The 23250-nt window shown below is 38.8% G+C and overlaps 1 protein-coding gene across 4 annotated transcripts in view; it reads right to left on the bottom strand.

The window, feature by feature from the left end:
* Positions 1-23250, bottom strand: part of LOC138322656 (calcium uniporter protein, mitochondrial-like) — a 122928-nt gene that overhangs the window by 27652 nt on the left and 72026 nt on the right. For all 4 annotated transcript variants that reach the window (XR_011208454.1, XR_011208455.1, XR_011208453.1 and 1 more), the window contains exon 4: positions 6587-6691. Coding sequence is in view for 1 of the 4 variants with exons in the window: in XM_069266658.1 (XP_069122759.1) it covers positions 6587-6691 (105 nt within the window). In the remaining 3 variants the exon portion in view is untranslated. The remainder of the gene's footprint in view (positions 1-6586; positions 6692-23250) is intronic.

A 23250-nucleotide genomic window follows, 5' to 3' on the forward strand; every position in this document is an offset into this window, starting at 1 on the left:
CCTGTCCTGTACAATATGGTATAGTAAGGCTGAGACATGATTCTCTAGTGTCACCAGAGAGTGACATCACAAGACATCAGACCCTCCTGTCCTGTACAATATGGTATAGTAAGGCTGAGAAATGATTCTCTAGTGTCACCAGAGAGTGACATCACAAGACATCAGACCCTCCTGTCCTGTACAATATGGTATAGTAAGGCTGAGAAATGATTCTCTAGTGTCACCAGAGAGTGACATCACAAGACATCAGACCCTCCTGTCCTGTACAATATGGTATAGTAAGGCTGAGAAATGATTCTCTAGTGTCACCAGAGAGTGACATCACAAGACATCAGACCCTCCTGTCCTGTACAATATGGTATAGTAAGGCTGAGAAATGATTCTCTAGTGTCACCAGAGAGTGACATCACAAGACATCAGACCCTCCTGTCCTGTACAATATGGTATAGTAAGGCTGAGAAATGATTCTCTAGTGTCACCAGAGAGTGACATCACAAGACATCAGACCCTCCTGTCCTGTACAATATGGTATAGTAAGGCTGAGAAATGATTCTCTAGTGTCACCAGAGAGTGACATCACAAGACATCAGACCCTCCTGTCCTGTACAATATGGTATAGTAAGGCTGAGAAATGATTCTCTAGTGTCACCAGAGAGTGACATCACAAGACATCAGACCCTCCTGTCCTGTACAATATGGTATAGTAAGGCTGAGAAATGATTCTCTAGTGTCACCAGAGAGTGACATCACAAGACATCAGACCCTCCTGTCCTGTACAATATGGTATAGTAAGGCTGAGACATGATTCTCTAGTGTCACCAGAGAGTGACATCACAAGACATCAGACCCTCCTGTTCCTGTACAATATGGTATAGTAAGGCTGAGAAATGATTCTCTAGTGTCACCAGAGAGTGACATCACAAGACATCAGACCCTCCTGTCCTGTACAATATGGTATAGTAAGGCTGAGAAATGATTCTCTAGTGTCACCAGAGAGTGACATCACAAGACATCAGACCCTCCTGTCCTGTACAATATGGTATAGTAAGGCTGAGAAATGATTCTCTAGTGTCACCAGAGAGTGACATCACAAGACATCAGACCCTCCTGTCCTGTACAATATGGTATAGTAAGGCTGAGAAATGATTCTCTAGTGTCACCAGAGAGTGACATCACAAGACATCAGACCCTCCTGTCCTGTACAATATGGTATAGTAAGGCTGAGAAATGATTCTCTAGTGTCACCAGAGAGTGACATCACAAGACATCAGACCCTCCTGTCCTGTACAATATGGTATAGTAAGGCTGAGAAATGATTCTCTAGTGTCACCAGAGAGTGACATCACAAGACATCAGACCCTCCTGTCCTGTACAATATGGTATAGTAAGGCTGAGAAATGATTCTCTAGTGTCACCAGAGAGTGACATCACAAGACATCAGACCCTCCTGTCCTGTACAATATGGTATAGTAAGGCTGAGAAATGATTCTCTAGTGTCACCAGAGAGTGACATCACAAGACATCAGACCCTCCTGTCCTGTACAATATGGTATAGTAAGGCTGAGAAATGATTCTCTAGTGTCACCAGAGAGTGACATCACAAGACATCAGACCCTCCTGTCCTGTACAATATGGTATAGTAAGGCTGAGAAATGATTCTCTAGTGTCACCAGAGAGTGACATCACAAGACATCAGACCCTCCTGTCCTGTACAATATGGTATAGTAAGGCTGAGAAATGATTCTCTAGTGTCACCAGAGAGTGACATCACAAGACATCAGACCCTCCTGTCCTGTACAATATGGTATAGTAAGGCTGAGAAATGATTCTCTAGTGTCACCAGAGAGTGACATCACAAGACATCAGACCCTCCTGTCCTGTACAATATGGTATAGTAAGGCTGAGAAATGATTCTCTAGTGTCACCAGAGAGTGACATCACAAGACATCAGACCCTCCTGTCCTGTACAATATGGTATAGTAAGGCTGAGACATGATTCTCTAGTGTCACCAGAGAGTGACATCACAAGACATCAGACCCTCCTGTCCTGTACAATATGGTATAGTAAGGCTGAGAAATGATTCTCTAGTGTCACCAGAGAGTGACATCACAAGACATTAGACCCTCCTGTCCTGTACAATATGGTATAGTAAGGCTGAGAAATGATTCTCTAGTGTCACCAGAGAGTGACATCACAAGACATCAGACCCTCCTGTCCTGTACAATATGGTAATATAGTAAGGCTGAGAAATGATTCTCTAGTGTCACCAGAGAGTGACATCACAAGACATTAGACCCTCCTGTCCTGTACAATATGGTATAGTAAGGCTGAGAAATGATTCTCTAGTGTCACCAGAGAGTGACATCACAAGACATTAGACCCTCCTGTCCTGTACAATATGGTATAGTAAGGCTGAGACATGATTCTCTAGTGTCACCAGAGAGTGACATCACAAGACATCAGACCCTCCTGTCCTGTACAATATGGTATAGTAAGGCTGAGAAATGATTCTCTAGTGTCACCAGAGAGTGACATCACAAGACATCAGACCCTCCTGTCCTGTACAATATGGTATAGTAAGGCTGAGAAATGATTCTCTAGTGTCACCAGAGAGTGACATCACAAGACATCAGACCCTCCTGTCCTGTACAATATGGTATAGTAAGGCTGAGAAATGATTCTCTAGTGTCACCAGAGAGTGACATCACAAGACATCAGACCCTCCTGTCCTGTACAATATGGTATAGTAAGGCTGAGAAATGATTCTCTAGTGTCACCAGAGAGTGACATCACAAGACATCAGACCCTCCTGTCCTGTACAATATGGTATAGTAAGGCTGAGAATGATTCTCTAGTGTCACCAGAGAGTGACATCACAAGACATCAGACCCTCCTGTCCTGTACAATATGGTATAGTAAGGCTGAGAATGATTCTCTAGTGTCACCAGAGAGTGACATCACAAGACATCAGACCCTCCTGTCCTGTACAATATGGTATAGTAAGGCTGAGAAATGATTCTCTAGTGTCACCAGAGAGTGACATCACAAGACATTAGACCCTCCTGTCCTGTACAATATGGTATAGTAAGGCTGAGAAATGATTCTCTAGTGTCACCAGAGAGTGACATCACAAGACATCAGACCCTCCTGTCCTGTACAATATGGTATAGTAAGGCTGAGAAATGATTCTCTAGTGTCACCAGAGAGTGACATCACAAGACATCAGACCCTCCTGTCCTGTACAATATGGTATAGTAAGGCTGAGAAATGATTCTCTAGTGTCACCAGAGAGTGACATCACAAGACATAAGACCCTCCTGACCTGTACAATATGGTATAGTAAGGCTGAGAAATGATTCTCTAGTGTCACCAGAGAGTGACATCACAAGACATCAGACCCTCCTGTCCTGTACAATATGGTATAGTAAGGCTGAGAAATGATTCTCTAGTGTCACCAGAGAGTGACATCACAAGACATTAGACCCTCCTGTCCTGTACAATATGGTATAGTAAGGCTGAGAAATGATTCTCTAGTGTCACCAGAGAGTGACATCACAAGACATCAGACCCTCCTGTCCTGTACAATATGGTATAGTAAGGATGAGAAATGATTCTCTAGTGTCACCAGAGAGTGACATCACAAGACATCAGACCCTCCTGTCCTGTACAATATGGTATAGTAAGGCTGAGACATGATTCTCTAGTGTCACCAGAGAGTGACATCACAAGACATTAGACCCAACTGTCCTGTACAATATGGTATAGTAAGGCTGAGAAATGATTCTCTAGTGTCACCAGAGAGTGACATCACAAGACATCAGACCCTCCTGTCCTGTACAATATGGTATAGTAAGGCTGAGAAATGATTCTCTAGTGTCACCAGAGAGTGACATCACAAGACATCAGACCCTCCTGTCCTGTACAATATGGTATAGTAAGGCTGAGAAATGATTCTCTAGTGTCACCAGAGAGTGACATCACAAGACATTAGACCCTCCTGTCCTGTACAATATGGTATAGTAAGGCTGAGACATGATTCTCTAGTGTCACCAGAGAGTGACATCACAAGACATCAGACCCTCCTGTCCTGTACAATATGGTATAGTAAGGCTGAGAAACTTGCAATGACAATTTACTTTGAACCTATGCTGTCTTTGCATATCACAGAGTTAGCTCCCTCGCCGTATCATCGTTATTTTGTGAGCAAATTTCACATTGTTTTCTACAAAAAGTATGACATTATGCTCGCCAACATATGATGTCACAATCAATATTTACCCGCAAGGGATAACTCTGTAATATGCAAATACAGAATACAGATGTTGGATGGATATACCAACATGTAAGCTAGAATAGGTCCAGGAATTGTGCCCTTGAACTTTTGCTTACACTCTTTTGCTGATCCATCTGCCGATACCTACAGGATGATGGACACCTCCACCTTTAGTTTATTTTTGCTAACACTAAATAAAACATTCCTTTCACAAACATAAGCCTTTAAAAACCACCAATATATATCTCAGAGTAAATTCCATCTACCTGGGATTAATTTCATGGATGACAAATTTTGTTTAAAAACCTCAGGAACCAGAAAACAACAATCTTACAATGTCCCGATCAAGTAAAGTACATTGAATGTAAAACTCTGGAAATCAGTCATCCATGACACAGATGAAGAGCTCATTACAAACTTTACCAATACTCATCGAAAACCTTAGCAATTAGGTGCTGTTTCTTTTATTAAATTTAGACTATTTTAATTTTCAGATTAATTATCAATTCAGAAATCTGTATTTTTATGTTGTGAATTTTGCCTTGGTTTATTTATTTCAATAAATATCATGCCTCAGTGTCATTTAGGGACATATGAGGTAGTTGAGTCTCCAGAGAAAACCCACTAACCGACAGACATTACCAGACAACTACTTCATGTGCATCTGAAAACTTAGTAGCCTAAAGGGTTGGTAAACTCCAACAAGGAATATACCAACTCTGTCCAGTGACCTTCACCTATAGGTAAGACTGTCACCTTTAGGTAAGACCTTCACCTTTAGGTAAACTGTGTGATGTGTTATACATGGCAGTCTACAGACATAACAGAATGTTTGTACTAGTAATAGACAATGAACTAATGAACACCTGCCATTACTACCTCATACCAAGTAAATCTAAAAGTAACCTCTGTAGCCAAACTATTGGAGTGTCAAATGTTCCACCATCAGCCCTCTACCTCTGGTTCATGACCTCCAAACCACAGTGGGGGTTCATTTACTATACCACTTTAGGTAGATTCAGTAGACTTATGTGTTTTCCTCAGCCATGGCCAGCATTCCTCTACAACCCACATCATGTTTGTTAATAACCAAATCCTTACTGTAAACTCTAACAAAACAAATATCTGATTCAAAATGAACTTTGTTTCTAAAACTCCACAAGTCATAAGTTATATGTACCCTATAATGCCTACCCCCTTAATCCCAGCCTTCACCATATAAATCTCTTTGAAGAGAGTCACGAAGGAGTGTAATGGTTCTTACAAAACAACAACCTGTTTAATTCTAAATATGACTTTCCAGTATTTCCATCAACAATAATGGATTTTAAGTCACAAGGGAGACAACTCACACACAGAAATGACATTACTTTATAACTACAAGCAGATCATCGATACAGACATGTCTACAAGATGACATCAGCTGTGACTTATTGGAAACAGATGTACAGTAATTAGCAGTATGTGTAGGTCTATCAGACTGTTTACCATGCACATTTATAATTACACTCATATGTCTTCATGTGTACACTTTGAGAGTACACACATATGTCAGAAGTCTTTTGAGAGTACACACATATGTCAGAAGTCTTTTGAGAGTACACACGGCTCAAACCCTGCTAATATCTAACAGGAATGTCAGCAGTATACCCAATAAACTGAATGGATTAAACACCTACAGGAATGTTGGGATTTTCTGGCTAGTTGGCAAAGGTCATACTGACAGGTTCAACAGTACACAGGATGTAGTGAGGGAAACAAATAGAAACTCAACATGGTTACTAGATTGTTATACTGATGTTGATTTCCTACCTGAGGAACAAAAATGTTCAACAGAAAAGTCTGTCATTTCAATTTATAAACTCTGTTACTAACATGCAGAATTAGCTAGCATTACAAAAGAATAGAAAATGTTTACAAATAAGTATAATACATATTCAGCTAAAATTCAATGGCAAGTAAAATTTCCATCTAATATCAGGTCACAGGAAAATGTCAATGTCATGGGTAACTATCAAGGTCACAGCTTAATGTCAAGGTTACAATTCATAATAACATAAACAGTGCAAATTAATAGACAAATGTAAATAAGGCCAGTTACACAAAACAATCATTTAGGGCTGGAGATAAAAATTCACCAAATATAGAATAATATGTTTTAATGTTACAGATTCATATCAAAATAACAGACAAAGGTCCCAGTTACAGAAAATAGTCCGATCTGTCTCCTGCCATTGTTGAGGACCAGTTTTGTAGATACTTATTATATTGTATCATGATAAATAATCTGTTTAATAATTCTAGATACTTACTGTAATCTGGTGGGGAAAACTGATGGACTTCATCGTTGATTGAAATTTGAAAGTTCTGCCTCATTAAAACGTCGATGGTTGTGGACTGAGAAATCCTTTTACCTTCTGTAACACATAAAAGTACAGAGATATAAGTACATTCCTTAACTGTGTAAAGATGATATAAATTTAAACCTACATGGTATACACATCCCGACTGTTACATACAATATTGGTAGTTGATATAAATACATACGTGGTATACACATCCTGACAGTTACATATAACATTGGTTGATGATATAAATACATACATGGTATACACATCCTGACTGTTACATACAATATTGGTAGATGATATTATATACATACATGGTATACACATCCTGACTGTTACATACAATATTGGTAGATGATATAAATACATACGTGGTATACACATCCTGACTGTTACATACAATATTCGTAGATGATATAAATACATACATGGTATACACATCCTGACTGTTACATATAACATTGGTTGATGATATAAATACATACGTGGTATACACATCCTGACTGTTACATACAACATTGGTAGATGATATTATATACATACATGGTATACACATCCTGACTGTTACATAAAATATTGGTAGTTGATATAAATACATACGTGGTATACACATCCTGACTGTTACATACAATATTAGTAGATGATATAAATACATACATGGTATACACATCCTGACTGTTACATACAATATTAGTAGATGATATAAATACATACATGGTATACACATCCTGACTGTTACATACAATATTAGTAGATGATATAAATACATACATGGTATACACATCATGACTGTTACATACAATATTGGTAGATGATATTATATACATACATGGTATACACATCCTGACTGTTACATACAATATTGGTAGATGATATAAATACATACATGGTATACACATCCTGACTGTTACATACAATATTGGTAGATGATATAAATACATACATGGTATACACATCCTGACTGTTACATACAATATTGGTAGATGATATTATATACATACATGGTATACACATCCTGACTGTTACATACAATATTGGTAGATGATATAAATACATACGTGGTATACACATCCTGACTGTTACATACAATATTGGTAGATGATATAAATACATACATGGTATACACATCCTGACTGTTACATACAATATTGGTAGATGATATAAATACATACGTGGTATACACATCCTGACTGTTACATACAATATTGGTAGATGATATAAATACATACATGGTTTACACATCCTGACTGTTACATACAATATTGGTAGATGATATTATATACATACATGGTATACACATCCCGACTGTTACATACAATATTGGTAGTTGATATAAATACATACGTGGTATACACATCCTGACTGTTACAATATTGGTAGATGATATAAATACATACGTGGTATACACATCCTGACTGTTACATACAATATTGGTAGATGATATAAATACATACGTGGTATACACATCCTGACTGTTACATACAATATTGGTAGATGATATAAATACATACGTGGTATACACATCCTGACTGTTACATACAATATTGGTAGATGATATAAATACATACGTGGTATACACATCCTGACTGTTACATACAATATTGGTAGATGATATAAATACATACATGGTTATACACATCCTGACTGTTACATACAATATTGGTAGATGATATATAAATACATACGTGGTATACACATCCTGACTGTTACATACAATATTGGTAGATGATATAAATACATACGTGGTATACACATCCTGACTGTTACATACAATATTGGTAGATGATATAAATACATACATGGTATACACATCCTGGTTTTACTGTAGAAATAGGTTTTACTATACAAATATGGTTTTACTGTACAAATAGGGTTTTACTGTACTGTACAAATATGGTTTTACTGTACAATATGGTTTTACTGTAACTGTTTTTTGTGGCAATTAAAGTTCATGATATCTAATTACTCACTTAATACACAGAATTGGATCACGCATGAAAACCAGCTGATTTGATTGTACTATTACCTACATACACCAGGTATAACAGTGGGGTGAATGAACACCTCCAATATACCTGGTTGTACTATTACCTACGTACACCAGGTATAACAGTGGAGTGAATGAACACCTCCAACATATACCTGGTTGTACCATTACCTACGTACACCAGGTATAACAGTGGGGTGAATGAACACCTCCAATATACTGGTTGTACCATTACCTTACTGTACACCAGGTATAACAGTGGGGTGAATGAACACCTCCAATATACCTGGTTGTACCATTACCTACGTACACCAGGTATAACAGTGGAGTGAATGAAACACCTCCAATAACCACACTCCAATATACCTGGTGTATATTACCTCTACACCAGGTATAACAGTGGAGTGAATGAACACCTCCAATATACCTGGTTGTACTATTACCTACGTACACCAGGTATAACAGTGGAGTGAATGAACACCTCCAATATACCTGGTTGTACTATTACCTACGTACACCAGGTATAACAGTGGAGTGAATGAACACCTCCAATATACCTGGTTGTACCATTACCTACGTACACCAGGTATAACAGTGGAGTGAATGAACACCTCCAATATACCTGGTTGTACCATTACCTACGTACACCAGGTATAACAGTGGAGTGAATGAACACCTCCAATATACCTGGTTGTACCATTACCTACGTACACCAGGTATAACAGTGGGGTGAATGAACACCTCCAATATACCTGGTTGTACTATTACCTACGTACACCAGGTATAACAGTGGAGTGAATGAACACCTCCAATATACCTGGTTGTACCATTACCTACGTACACCAGGTATAACAGTGGAGTGAATGAACACCTCCAATATACCTGGTTGTACTATTACCTACGTACACCAGGTATAACAGTGGGGTGAATGAACACCTCCAATATACCTGGTTGTACCATTACCTACGTACACCAGGTATAACAGTGGAGTGAATGAACACCTCCAATATACCTGGTTGTACCATTACCTACGTACACCAGGTATAACAGTGGAGTGAATGAACACCTCCAATATACCTGGTTGTACTATTACCTACGTACACCAGGTATAACAGTGGAGTGAATGAACACCTCCAATATACCTGGTTGTACCATTACCTACGTACACCAGGTATAACAGTGGGGTGAATGAACACCTCCAATATACCTGGTTGTACCATTACCTACGTACACCAGGTATAACAGTGGGTGAATGTGAACTGAACACCTCAACACAGGTATACCTGGTTGTACCTGGTGTATATTACCTACGTACACCAGGTATAACAGTGGGGTGAATGAACACCTCCAATATACCTGGTTGTACTATTACCTACGTACACCAGGTATAACAGTGGCGTGAATGAACACCTCCAATATACCTGGTTGTACTATTACCTACATACACAAGGTATAACAGTGGGGTGAATGAACACCTCCAATATACCTGGTTGTACCATTACCTACGTACACCAGGTATAACAGTGGAGTGAATGAACACCTCCAATATACCTGGTTGTACTATTACCTACGTACACCAGGTATAACAGTGGAGTGAATGAACACCTCCAATATACCTGGTTGTACTATTACCTACGTACACCAGGTATAACAGTGGAGTGAATGAACACCTCAAATATACCTGGTTGTACCATTACCTACGTACACCAGGTATAACAGTGGAGTGAATGAACACCTCCAATATACCTGGTTGTACCATTACCTACGTACACCAGGTATAACAGTGGATGTGAATGAACACCTCCAATATACCTGGTTGTACTATTACCTACGTACACCAGGTATAACAGTGGGGTGAATGAACACCTCAAATATACCTGGTTGTACCATTACCTACGTACACCAGGTATAACAGTGGAGTGAATGAACACCTCCAATATACCTGGTTGTACCATTACCTACGTACACCAGGTATAACAGTGGAGTGAATGAACACCTCCAATATACCTGGTTGTACTATTACCTACGTACACCAGGTATAACAGTGGAGTGAATGAACACCTCAAATATACCTGTTGTACCATTACCTACGTACACCAGGTATAACAGTGGAGTGAATGAACACCTCCAATATACCTGGTTGTACCATTACCTACGTACACCAGGTATAACAGTGGAGTGAATGAACACCTCCAATATACCTGGTTGTACTATTACCTACGTACACCAGGTATAACAGTGGAGTGAATGAACACCTCCAATATACCTGGTTGTACCATTACCTACGTACACCAGGTATAACAGTGGAGTGAATGAACACCTCCAATATACCTGGTTGTACTGATTACCTATTACCTACGTACACCAGGTATAACAGTGGGGTGAATGAACACCTCCAATATACCTGGTTGTACCATTACCTACGTACACCAGGTATAACAGTGGGGTGAATGAACACCTCCAATATACCTGGTTGTACTATTACCTACACCTACGTACACCAGGTATAACAGTGGAGTGAATGAACACCTCCAATATACCTGGTTGTACCATTACCTACGTACACCAGGTATAACAGTGGAGTGAATATACCTGGTTGTACACCTACATCCAATATAACCTGGTTGTACCTCCAATATACCTGGTTTACCTACGTACACCAGGTATAACAGTGGAGTGAATGAACACCTCCAATATACCTGGTTGTATTATTACCTACGTACACCAGGTATGTGGGGTGAATGAACACCTCCAATATACCTGGTTGTACCATTACCTACGTACACCAGGTATAAACAAGTGGGGGAGAATGAACACCTCCAACACCAGGTATAACAGTAACAGTGGAGTGAATGAACACCTCCAATATACCTGGTTGTTGTACCTATTACCTACGTACACCAGGTATAACAGTGGAGTGAATGAACACCTCCAATATACCTGGTTGTACCATTACCTACGTACACCAGGTATAACAGTGGAGTGAATGAACACCTCCAATATACCTGGTTGTACCATTACCTACGTACACCAGGTATAACAGTGGAGTGAATGAACACCTCCAGTGAACCTGGTTGAACACCACCAGTTCAGTGGAGTGAATGAACACCTCCATAAACCTGGTTGTACCATTACCTACGTACACCAGGTATATAACAGTGGAGTGTGAATGAACACCTCCAACTATACAAAACTGGTTGTCCAATACTGTTGTACTATTAACCTACGTACACCAGGTATAACAGTGGAGTGAATGAACACCTCCAATATACCTGGTTGTACCATTACCTACGTACACCAGGTATAACAGTGGAGTGAATGAACACCTCCAATATACCTGGTTGTACTATTACCTACGTACACCAGGTATAACAGTGGAGTGAATGAACACCTCCAATATACCTGGTTGTACCATTACCTACGTACACCAGGTATAACAGTGGAGTGAATGAACACCTCCAATATACCTGGTTGTACTATTACCTACGTACAATGAACACCTCCAAATATATCTGGTTGTACCATTACCTACGTACACCAGGTATAACAGTGGAGTGAATGAAACACCTCCAACATAACCTGGTTGTACTATTACCTACACCTACGTACACCAGGTATAACTGTGGAGTGAATGAACACCTCCAATATACCTGGTTGTACCATTACCTACGTACACCAGGTATAACAGTGGAGTGAATGAACACCTCCAATATACCTGGTTGTACCATTACCTACATACACCAGGTATAACAGTGGGGTGAATGAACAACTCCAATATACCTGGTTGTACCATTACCTACGTACACCAGGTATAACGTGAGTGAATGAACTTGCTGTTTGCTTTCAACATTTGCTTTCGACATTACTGTTGTTTGCTTTCGACATTACTTGTTGTTTGCTTTCGTCATTACTTGTTGTTTGCTTTCGACATTACTTGTTGTTTGCTTTCGTCATTACTTGTTGTTTGCTTTCGACATTACTTGTTGTTTGCTTTCGACAGTACTTGTTGTTTGCTTTCGACATTACTTGTTGTTTGCTTTCGACAGTACTTGTTGTTTGCTTTCGACATTACTTGTTGTTTGCTTTCGACATTACTTGTTGTTTGCTTTCGACATTACTTGTTGTTTGCTTTCGACATTACTTGTTGTTTGCTTTCGACATTACTTGTTGTTTGCTTTCGACATTACTTGTTGTTTGCTTTCGACATTACTTGTTGTTTGCTTTCGACATTACTTGTTGTTTGCTTTCGACAGTACTTGTTGTTTGCTTTCGACAGTACTTGTTGTTTGCTTTCGACATTACTTGTTGTTTGCTTTCGACATTACTTGTTGTTTGCTTTCGACATTACTTGTTGTTTGCTTTCGACATTACTTGTTGTTTGCTTTCGACATTACTTGTTGTTTGCTTTCGCATTACTTGTTGTTTGCTTTTGTCATTACTTGTTGTTTGCTTTCGTCATTACTTGTTGTTTGCTTTCGACATTACTTGTTGTTTGCTTTCTACATTACTTGTTGTTTGCTTTCGACATTACTTGTTGTTTGCTTTCGACATTACTTGTTGTTTGCTTTCGACATTACTTGTTGTTTGCTTTCGACATTACTTGTTGTTTGCTTTCGTCATTACTTGTTGTTTGCTTTCGACATTACTTGTTGTTTGCTTTCGACATTACTTGTTGTTTGCTTTCTACATTACTTGACCAGAAAACAAAGCAGCCTGAAGATAAAACCTAACCAATATAATTGGATTTCACCAATAGCATTAGTAAGCTACAAATATAGCAGAATGAGGATTTCTACAGATTCAGCTTTCCTGGGTCCATCTCCCATAATCTGTAATCTCATCATGTCTTTATTTGTAGGTTAAACACAATGGAAGTAAACGACAAACAAACCAGGGATGCTGGTTGTTGGGCTGGGCAGAACAACACTTGTGACAAAAGCATTTTGTTTGTAGTCTCAATACCCCAGGTTTACATCTCTACAGGACTATTGTCCTTGGGCCAGACATTACCAGTTGATAATGAGCTATCACTACGACACAAACATTTATAATACAGAAAAACAATATAAATTGATTCCAAAAGCATACGCCTGAAGTTTCTGCTGTTTGACTGGAGAAAACAAGGATGATTTAATGGTGAGAGTGAAGACCAGAACTGTGTAGGGAATATCTAAACAACATCTTACTTCCTTCACATCAAGATCAATTACACACACAACACAACAGTCCTTATAAGAAATAGAGGGGGAAAGTGTACAAATTAAGGATGTGTACCTCAACTTTTAAATTGTTTGTGTAACGTTTTGGAAATCAATTCAATCGAATTGTGACCTAATATTTTGTATGGAAACCATCCATTCCACTGCTAAACAGCTGTCACTGAGGCATCAACACAGATTGTCAATTTGTCACAGTATATTACATTGTCACAGAATATTACAACACTTGTACCATGTAAGGTCACAAGGTCATTTAGTTTGATTTTACTAGTATAATGTCCTATTAACCAACACGCTCATATAAGGACGTGCCAGGTTTGTTAGTGGAGGAAAGCCAGAGTACCCAGTAAAAAACCACCAATCAGCAGTTATAGTACCTGATAACTGGCCCACATGGGATTCTAACATGCGACCCAGAGATGGAGGGCTTGTGGTAATATGTCGAGATATCTTAACCACTCAGCCAACGAAGCCCCTACACAGCCATTTAGACCAATGAGCCTCTGTAAATGTATACCTGCTTCTGGTTTATCAAGTACTACATCTATGTGAAAACTAATCTAAAACGCAGTGACCACATCAAACATCCTGACAACGATGGTCGATCATTTTGCCTCAAAACACAATTAGCATATTCCATGACTTCAAAAGTAAATTGACACAATTAATTCAAAACGATTCCAACTCAACAATGCCCGGAAAGCTAACAATCCAAACCTGTAACAAAGCATCATTATCTCAAACCCAAAGTTCTTTAACCTGACCACCGTCAGCTAAAAATAGCTATCACATTCAATGTTTTACAGGTGAAAATCAAAACCTAGAATTTTTAACTAGGAATCCATAAATATACCTGTAAGCATTCTGTCTTTCTAAATTTCATGCCTGAAAACACAGCTTGGTGATATTAAATTCCAACAATTAAGGACTAAGACTTGCTGGTTTTATTATCAAATATAGTACAGGAACAAAGAGTTTGATATTATAACCTCCACTGGTTAAAAGTGTAAAACATCACTGTTGTGTTACTGCAGTCCTACACCCAATGATCTGTCTCAATCGACAATCAAGGCAATGGCATCAATTATTTACTGTTGTTGGAATGATTCCTGATGAAAGTACAACAGAGTAAACACACAGAAAAGCTATTTCATCACAAGTATCATTGTTATGTAGCCAGAATAGGAATACATTGTTCTTATCAGGATTAAATACCAATTGCAAGGGTTCTTTGAAGTACACTTAAAGAAAAAGAAAACATCTTATATCTAAAATGAACTATAAATTCTGTTATTTCATATTTGAAAAATAATGAACCATCAAATGATGTAGAACTGAACAAAAGTGGATGCTTTTATCTACAACTTTAAAAATTTTAACTAGGATCATTCAAACAGCTTAGAATTGAATTATGAATTATGGCTCTTGAAATATATAAACGCTATGGTATTTTAGTTCTGATAAACTCAAGAAACCCTGCACAGACAGATCTTCTATTTATAGTAATACTGTCCCTTTGACCTCTAACTCATTAAGTTACAATACCAAACCAAAACAAGTAGTCATGGTTAGGGTGGAAAATAGCAAGAGCATTCACCTAAATGGTTTCAAAGAAACATGAGCTTTAATTATCATACAGAAAACGCTTTTGTATTTTTGGTTACAAATTTTACGAACTGAAAAGCAATCTCAAGCAAGTGCTTTGGTAAGACAATTCTGCAAGAAAACTGAAGTTATCATTGAGAAATAACGTTTTCTATTTTTAGTTTCAGTAATTTTAATCTTTCATCTTCAGACCTTTTAAACAGTGCAATTTAAGCCAATGCCTGAAGAAAGTTATTCATTAAGTTATCTTATCAGCAAAAGGTAACGCTCCAGAGCGGAAGTATGTAGACCCCTGTCCAACACTGATGCCAATAATAGGGATATTTATGCATCTCCCTTTTCTTTAAAGGCAACACCAAAATATACATTTGTGTAAAATTTTCACACCAGGATATGATTACTTGAACTTTTAACAAAAAATTACAACTACTGATCTGCAGCCTAAACCTACACAATTAATGAAAACTTGAATCTTAAACAATTAACAACAGAGTTTGTTATATGAATTATAGATATGTTTAGGCCAGAGTAAGTGTATAATTAAAACTGTTAATTAGTAGTGGGTGTTTGTAAGGTTTTCTTCAATTAGATAGTGTCATTATACACCGCCTAGCAGCTTCATTATAGAGCCCTGCTACACTACCCTGGAGTTGACAGTCAAGGCAGAGTGTCTGAAGCAGCCGTAATGAGGCAAGGTTTGGACTAGAAGGATTTCAGCCTTTTAATGCCACCATTCCATAGTGACAATTCCTCCCCATACACAACTCACCGATATAGCGATATCGATTGTTGTACAAATGTGTGTTTTTTATTCAATTCTATATATATTTTTGGCCAGGGTGATTATGTGAGCTTACTTTCTGTCTAGCATTACCACCTGTTGTGGGACAGTCACTATGAGAGTATGGCACAAAACCACGACGGACTCCCCCGTAAACTCATCAATTAATCATAACAAAAACTTCACACAGACAAACAATACAATGTTCTATAGCACCCCAGGGAATGATTGCATTCCCCATAAGCCATGACATACACTAGAAACCACTGGTACCATGAATTATCTCACAGTATACTGTCAAACTCTTGCCCAACCGATAGCTGTATGTGTTATCTCACAACATACTGTCAAACTCCTGTCCATCTTATAGCTGTATGTGTTATCTCACAGTATTCTGTCAAACTCCTGTCCATCTTACAGCTGCATGTGTTATCTCACAGTATACTGTCAAACTCCTGTCTATCTTATAGCTGCTATCTTATAGCTGTATGTGTTATCTCACACAGTATACTGTCAAACTCCTGTCCATCTTATAGCTGTATGTGTTCTCACAGCATACTGTCAATCTCCTGTCCATCTTATAGCTGTATGTATTATCTCACAGCATACTGTAAAACTCATGTCCATCTTATAGCTGTATGTGTTATCTCACAGCATACTGTCAAACTCCTGTCCATCTTATAGCTGTATGTGTTATCTCACAGTATACTGTCAAACTCCTGTCCATCTTATAGCTGTATGTGTTATCTCACAGCATACTGTCAAACTCCTGTCCATCTTATAGCTGTATGTGTTATCTCACAGTATACTGTCAAACTCCTGTCCATCTTATAGCTGTATGTGTTATCTCACATCATACTGTCAAACTCCTGTCCATCTTATAGCTGTATGTGTTATCTCACAGTATACTGTCAAACTCCTGTCCATATAGCTGTATGTGTTATCTCAGCACTGTCTTATAGCTGTATGTGTTATCCTCACACGTGTATCTATACTGTCAAACTCCTGTCCATCCTATAGCTGTATGTGTTATCTCACAGTATACTGTCAAACTCCTGTCCATCTTATAGCTGTATGTGTTATCTCACAGCATACTGTCAAACTCCTGTCCATCTTATAGCTGTATGTGTTATCTCACAGCATACTGTCAAAACTCCTGTCCATCTTATAGCTGTATGTGTTATCTCACAGCATACTGTCAAACTCCTGTCCATCTTATAGCTGTATGTGTTATCTCACAGCATACTGTCAAACTCCTGCCCATCTTATAACTATTTATCTCACAGTATACTGTCAAACTCCTGTCCATCTTATAGCTGTATGTGTTATCTCACAGCATACTGTCAAACTCCTGTCCATCTTATAGCTGTATGTGTTATCTCACAGCATACTGTCAAACTCCTGCCCATCTTATAGCTGTATGTGTTATCTCACAGTACACTGTCAAAACTCCTGCCCATCTTATAGCTGTATGTGTTATCTCACAGCATACTGTCAAACTCCTGTCCAATCTCTATAGCTGTATGTGTTATCTCACAGTATACTGTCAAACTCCTGTCCATCTTATAGCTGTATGTGTTATCTCACAGCATACTGTCAAAACTCCTGTCCATCTTATAGCTGTATGTGTTATCTCACTGTCCATCTTATAGCTGTATGTGTCATCTCACAGCATACTGTCAAAACTCCTGCCAATCTTATAACTGTAAATATTATCTCACAGTATACTGTCAAACTCCTGTCCATCTTATAGCTGTATGTGTTATCTCACAGTATACTGTCAAAACTCCTGTCCATCTTATAGCTGTATGTGTTATCTCACAGCATACTGTCAAACTCCTGTCCATCTTATAGCTGTATGTGTTATCTCACAGTATACTATCAAAACTCCTGTCCATCTTATAACTGTATGTGTTATCTCACAGCATACTGTCAAACTCCTGTCCATCTTATAGCTGTATGTGTTATCTCACAGCATACTGTCAAACTCCTGTCCATCTTATAGCTGTATGTGTTATCTCACAGCATACTGTCAAACTCATGCCAATTGTATAGCTGTGTATGCTATTTCACAGCATACTGTCAAACTCCTGCCCATTGTATAGCTGTGTTTGCTATCTCGAAGTATACTTTCAAACTCCTGCCCATCTTATATCTGTATGTATTATCTCGCAGCATCCAATCTTATAACTGTATGTGTTATCTCACAGTATACTGTCAAACTCCTGCCCATCTTATATCTTTATTTGCTATCTCTAAGCTGTCCAAGACGTTGAACAGCCCACCCCATCCTGTCCTTGATATTGAGAGCATCCTACAAATGTAGGACTGAGAAGATGCTATTAATTAACGAATCAGTGGCAAGTTATCATCAGAGTGCAGTAGTTTCTGGTATTCACCTGGTCCACTATCTTAATAGGATTATTCCTAGTTATTTAGTTCCAGCTGATGCTGACCACACAAATGACCTGTTTATCTGCAGTAGACATCATTACAGTGAATTGACCAGTCTATCTCAAATCCGTAAGCTCATCTTCAAATAAACGGCTAGCTAGAGATTGACTGTACTTTTAAAATATCCAACAGCTACCATTCTAAAAATAGTTTATTCAATATTGCTTGCAGTGTAATCTTTACAAGTCTGATTGAAACCAAAATCAAACTTGATCAGGAATCACTGTTCCTCATACAGTTCCTGATATGCCTAGATCAGGTTGTTGTTGGAAATTTTTAACAGTGAGCTCTTCCTTACCCATCAGTCTGACTCAATCTCTGATCTTGGAGGAATGAGTTATTGTACTCCCATCTTTGATAAGGTAGGGGTATACAACTCTGACTTCTGTGCAAACCCAAAACATAAGAGATATGTAGGTAAAAGCATTATATAGTTACACCATAAAGGAATCGATGACCAGCTAGCAATTGTGCAAATATCTATTTGAAACGAGCAAGAGCACAGTTAATGCAGACTCTTGAGCACGACTCCTGCCAAAGACATCGAATATTAAATTTCTTCTGATTTTATTTCATAATTGGGTTGCGTAATACAAAAATTGCATGGGTCATGGTATTAGTACATATTTATACAATTTTTAGGAGAAACTGACAGATTTTAACGAGTATTTTACCTGTTACGCATGTTAACTGGAGCACTGTCTGAAGACAATATAATTTGAAATTACCTGGTAAATTTAAATACAAGGTGATCACTACTAATAATAGGGTTCACAATTAGGTACAAAATTACTCTGTACTGAAAAAGTTTAACAAACTATATAAATGCCCAAGTCATCATATGAATTCTGAACGGGGCCTGATGAGGACAACATGAGACTAGACAGGGCAAGCCTAGCGGGTATGGGTTACACCTCCTTGTCCCTTCATATAGGCCCGAGGTTTAAAAGTACAACAAAGGAGCTGTAGCTTCCTTAAGACAAATGGACCCTTTTATAAAGCCTTGGATCCTTCAGCCTCTTCGGGTCAGTCATACAATCAATCCTCAACTTAATATTAGAGGCCTTGCTCTAGTCCTTTTTTAAGTTGCTTGGTGATTCAATAATATTTGATCCTTGTGATCTTAAGATTGGGCAAGGTCAGTCATTTGCGACCCATTTTCCCTGTATATTACAGACTCAAGATCGGCTCATAAGAGATAATTGGGCCACAGAAAAAGATTAGTTGGCAGTGTAAATAGTTTACAACAGAAAGCATAGAACAAAATGTGATTGCAATACGTCAAATGTCGGGTCTTCCTTCCCCAATGGCTGACCTTTATAAGTAGAAGTATTTCTAAAAGATAACAAACTATTTCATTTTCAAATATTTTTGTATGCTGAGAAGAAAGTGAAGAATTAATGCATAAAACAGTGGAACTCGGTTAATATGAACTCGAAGGGACCGAGATAAAAATTTGAGTTATCCTAGTGTTCAAATTATGCGTATTATCATGTCCTCTGACTATCTCTTTACTTGGTATATATAGACTGGTTCCATTATTGATTAATAATCTACTATTAGGCAATGGTGGCAATTATTAGTATTACTAAGTTTTAACTGAATTTAAATAATATTTTGTTTGTGTGTAGCTTTGTAAGTTAACATAATTATGAAAACAAAGCTTTAGTGCAATTATAAATTCAATAACATTTAAAGGTCAAGGAATGGCTTGAGTTGATACGAATCTTTTTGTTAATTGTCTAGCTGTTGTAACACATCTCAAGTTTTATTTGATGAAAAGTATTAATTCTTTGTTTGAAAAAGAACTGCATACAAATATCAATTTTTTTTTCTTTATTGAAAAAGCAAAATTGTTTATGATCAATATTGCAAATGATAGGATTCACTTGTATATTTCACTAGGATCTCACAGGGATTTTGTCCCGGGATCCCGCCATAATTGATCGGGATCCCGGAAAACTATCCCGGCAGGATCCCACCAGGATTTCTGGTCATATTTTCTCTTGGCAAGTAATTAAAAATTTTATCTTACCAAATTTTTCACCAAAAGAAAAATAATACTTTATAACTTGTTGTGCCATTTAAAGTCATTTTTACTAGAAATGAATATTGCATATGCAGGGTATCAGGTTTTGTAATTAAAAGACCCTTAACAAAATCACATTTGATTGAGCAAAAGTAAACCTGGGTATGTAAGAGAGAGCCTAACATACACCGACCAACATAACCACCGTAATCAAGTGTGCCATGTAACCAGTGTAATACCACGTAATCAAGTGTGCCACGTAACCAGTGTAATACCACGTAATCAAGTGTGCCACGTAACCAGTGTGATACCACGTAATCAAGTGTGCCACGTAACCAGTGTGATACAAGGTAATCAAGTGTGCCACGTAACCAGTGTGATACCACGTAATCAAGTGTGCCACGTAACCAGTGTGATACCACGTAATCAAGTATGCCACGAAACCAGTGTGATACTACGTAACCAGTGTGATACCATGTAATCAAGTGTGCCACGTAACCAGTGTGATACCACAAAATCAAGTGTGCCACGTAACCAGTGTGATACCACGTAATCAAGTGTGCCACGTAACCAGTGTGATACCACGTAATCAAGTGTGCCACGTAACCAGTGTGATACCACGTAATCAAGTGTGCCACATAACCAGTGTGATACCACGTAATCAAGTGTGCCACGTAACCAGTGTGATACCACGTAATCAAGTGTGCCACGTAACCAGTGTGATACCACGTAATCAAGTGTGCCACGTAACCAGTGTGATACCACGTAATCAAGTGTGCCACATAACCAGTGTGATACCACGTTATCAAGTATGCCACGTAACCAGTGTGATACCCCACATAACCAGTGTGATACCATGTAATCAAGTGTGCCACGTAACCAGTGTGATACCATGTAATCAAGTGTGCCACGTAACCAGTGTGATACCATGTAATCAAGTGTGCCACGTAACCAGTGTGATACCACGTAATCAAGTGTGCCACGCAACCAGTGTAATACCATGTAATCAAGTGTGCCAAGTATCCAGTGTGATACCATGTAATCAAGTGTGCCAACGTAACCAGTGTGATACCACGTAATCAAGTGTGCCACATAACCAGTGTGATACCACGTAATCAAGTGTGCCACGTAACCAGTGTGATACCACGTAATCAAGTGTGCCACGTAACCAGTGTGATACCACGTAATCAAGTGTGCCACGTAACCAGTGTGATACCACGTAATCAAGTGTGCCACGTAACCAGTGTGATACCATGTAATCAAGTGTGCCACGTAACCAGTGTGATACCACGTAATCAAGTGTGCCACGTAACCAGTGTGATACCACGTAATCAAATGTGCCACGTAACCAGTGTGATACCACGTAATCAATTGTGCCACATAACCAGTGTGATACCACGTAATCAAGTGTGCCACGTAACCAGTGTGATACCACGTAATCAAGTGTGCCACGTAACCAGTGTGATACCACGTAATCAAGTGTGCCACGTAACCAGTGTGATACCACGTAATCAAGTGTGCCACGTAACCAGTGTGATACCACGTAATCAAGTGTGCCACGTAACCAGTGTGATACCCCACGTAATCAAGTGTGCCACGTAACCAGTGTGATACCACGTAATCAAGTGTGCCACGTAACCTGTGTGATACCACGTAATCAAGTGTGCCACATAACCAGTGTGATACCACGTTATCAAGTATGCCACGTAACCAGTGTGATACCCCACATAACCAGTGTGATACCATGTAATCAAGTGTGCCACGTAACCAGTGTGATACCATGTAATCAAGTGTGCCACGTAACCAGTGTGATACCATGTAATCAAGTGTGCCACGTAACCAGTGTGATACTACATAATCAAGCGTGCCACGTAAACAGTGTGATACCACGTAATCAAGTGTGCCACGTAACCAGTGTGATACCATGTAATCAAGTGTGCCAAGTAACCAGTGTGATACCACGTAATCAAGTGTGCCAATGTAACCAGTGTGATACCACGTAATCAAGTGTGCCACACGTAACCAGTGTGATACCACGTAATCAAGTGTGCCACGTAACCAGTGTGATACCACGTAATCAAGTGTGCCACGTAACCAGTGTGATACCACGTAATCAAGTGTGCCACGTAACCAGTGTGATACCATGTAATCAAGTGTGCCACGTAACCAGTGTGATACCATGTAATCAAGTGTGCCACGTAACCAGTGTGATACCACGTAATCAAGTGTGCCACGTAACCAGTGTGATACCATGTAATCAAGTGTGCCACGTAACCAGTGTGATACCATGTAATCAAGTGTGCCACGTAACCAGTGTGATACCACGTAATCAAGTGTGCCACGTAACCAGTGTGATACCACGTAATCAAGTGTGTCACGTAACCAATGTGATACCATGTTATCAAGTGTGCCACATAACCAGTGTGATACCACGTAACCAAGTGTGCCACATAACCAGTGTGATACCACGTAATCAAGTGTACCACATATCCAGTGTGATACCAAGTAATCAAGTGTGCCACGTAACCAGTGTGATACCATGTAATCAAGTGT

The sequence above is a fragment of the Argopecten irradians genome, chromosome 5 (genome assembly GCF_041381155.1).
Source record: "Argopecten irradians isolate NY chromosome 5, Ai_NY, whole genome shotgun sequence".
Taxonomy (NCBI): Eukaryota; Metazoa; Mollusca; class Bivalvia; order Pectinida; family Pectinidae; genus Argopecten; species Argopecten irradians.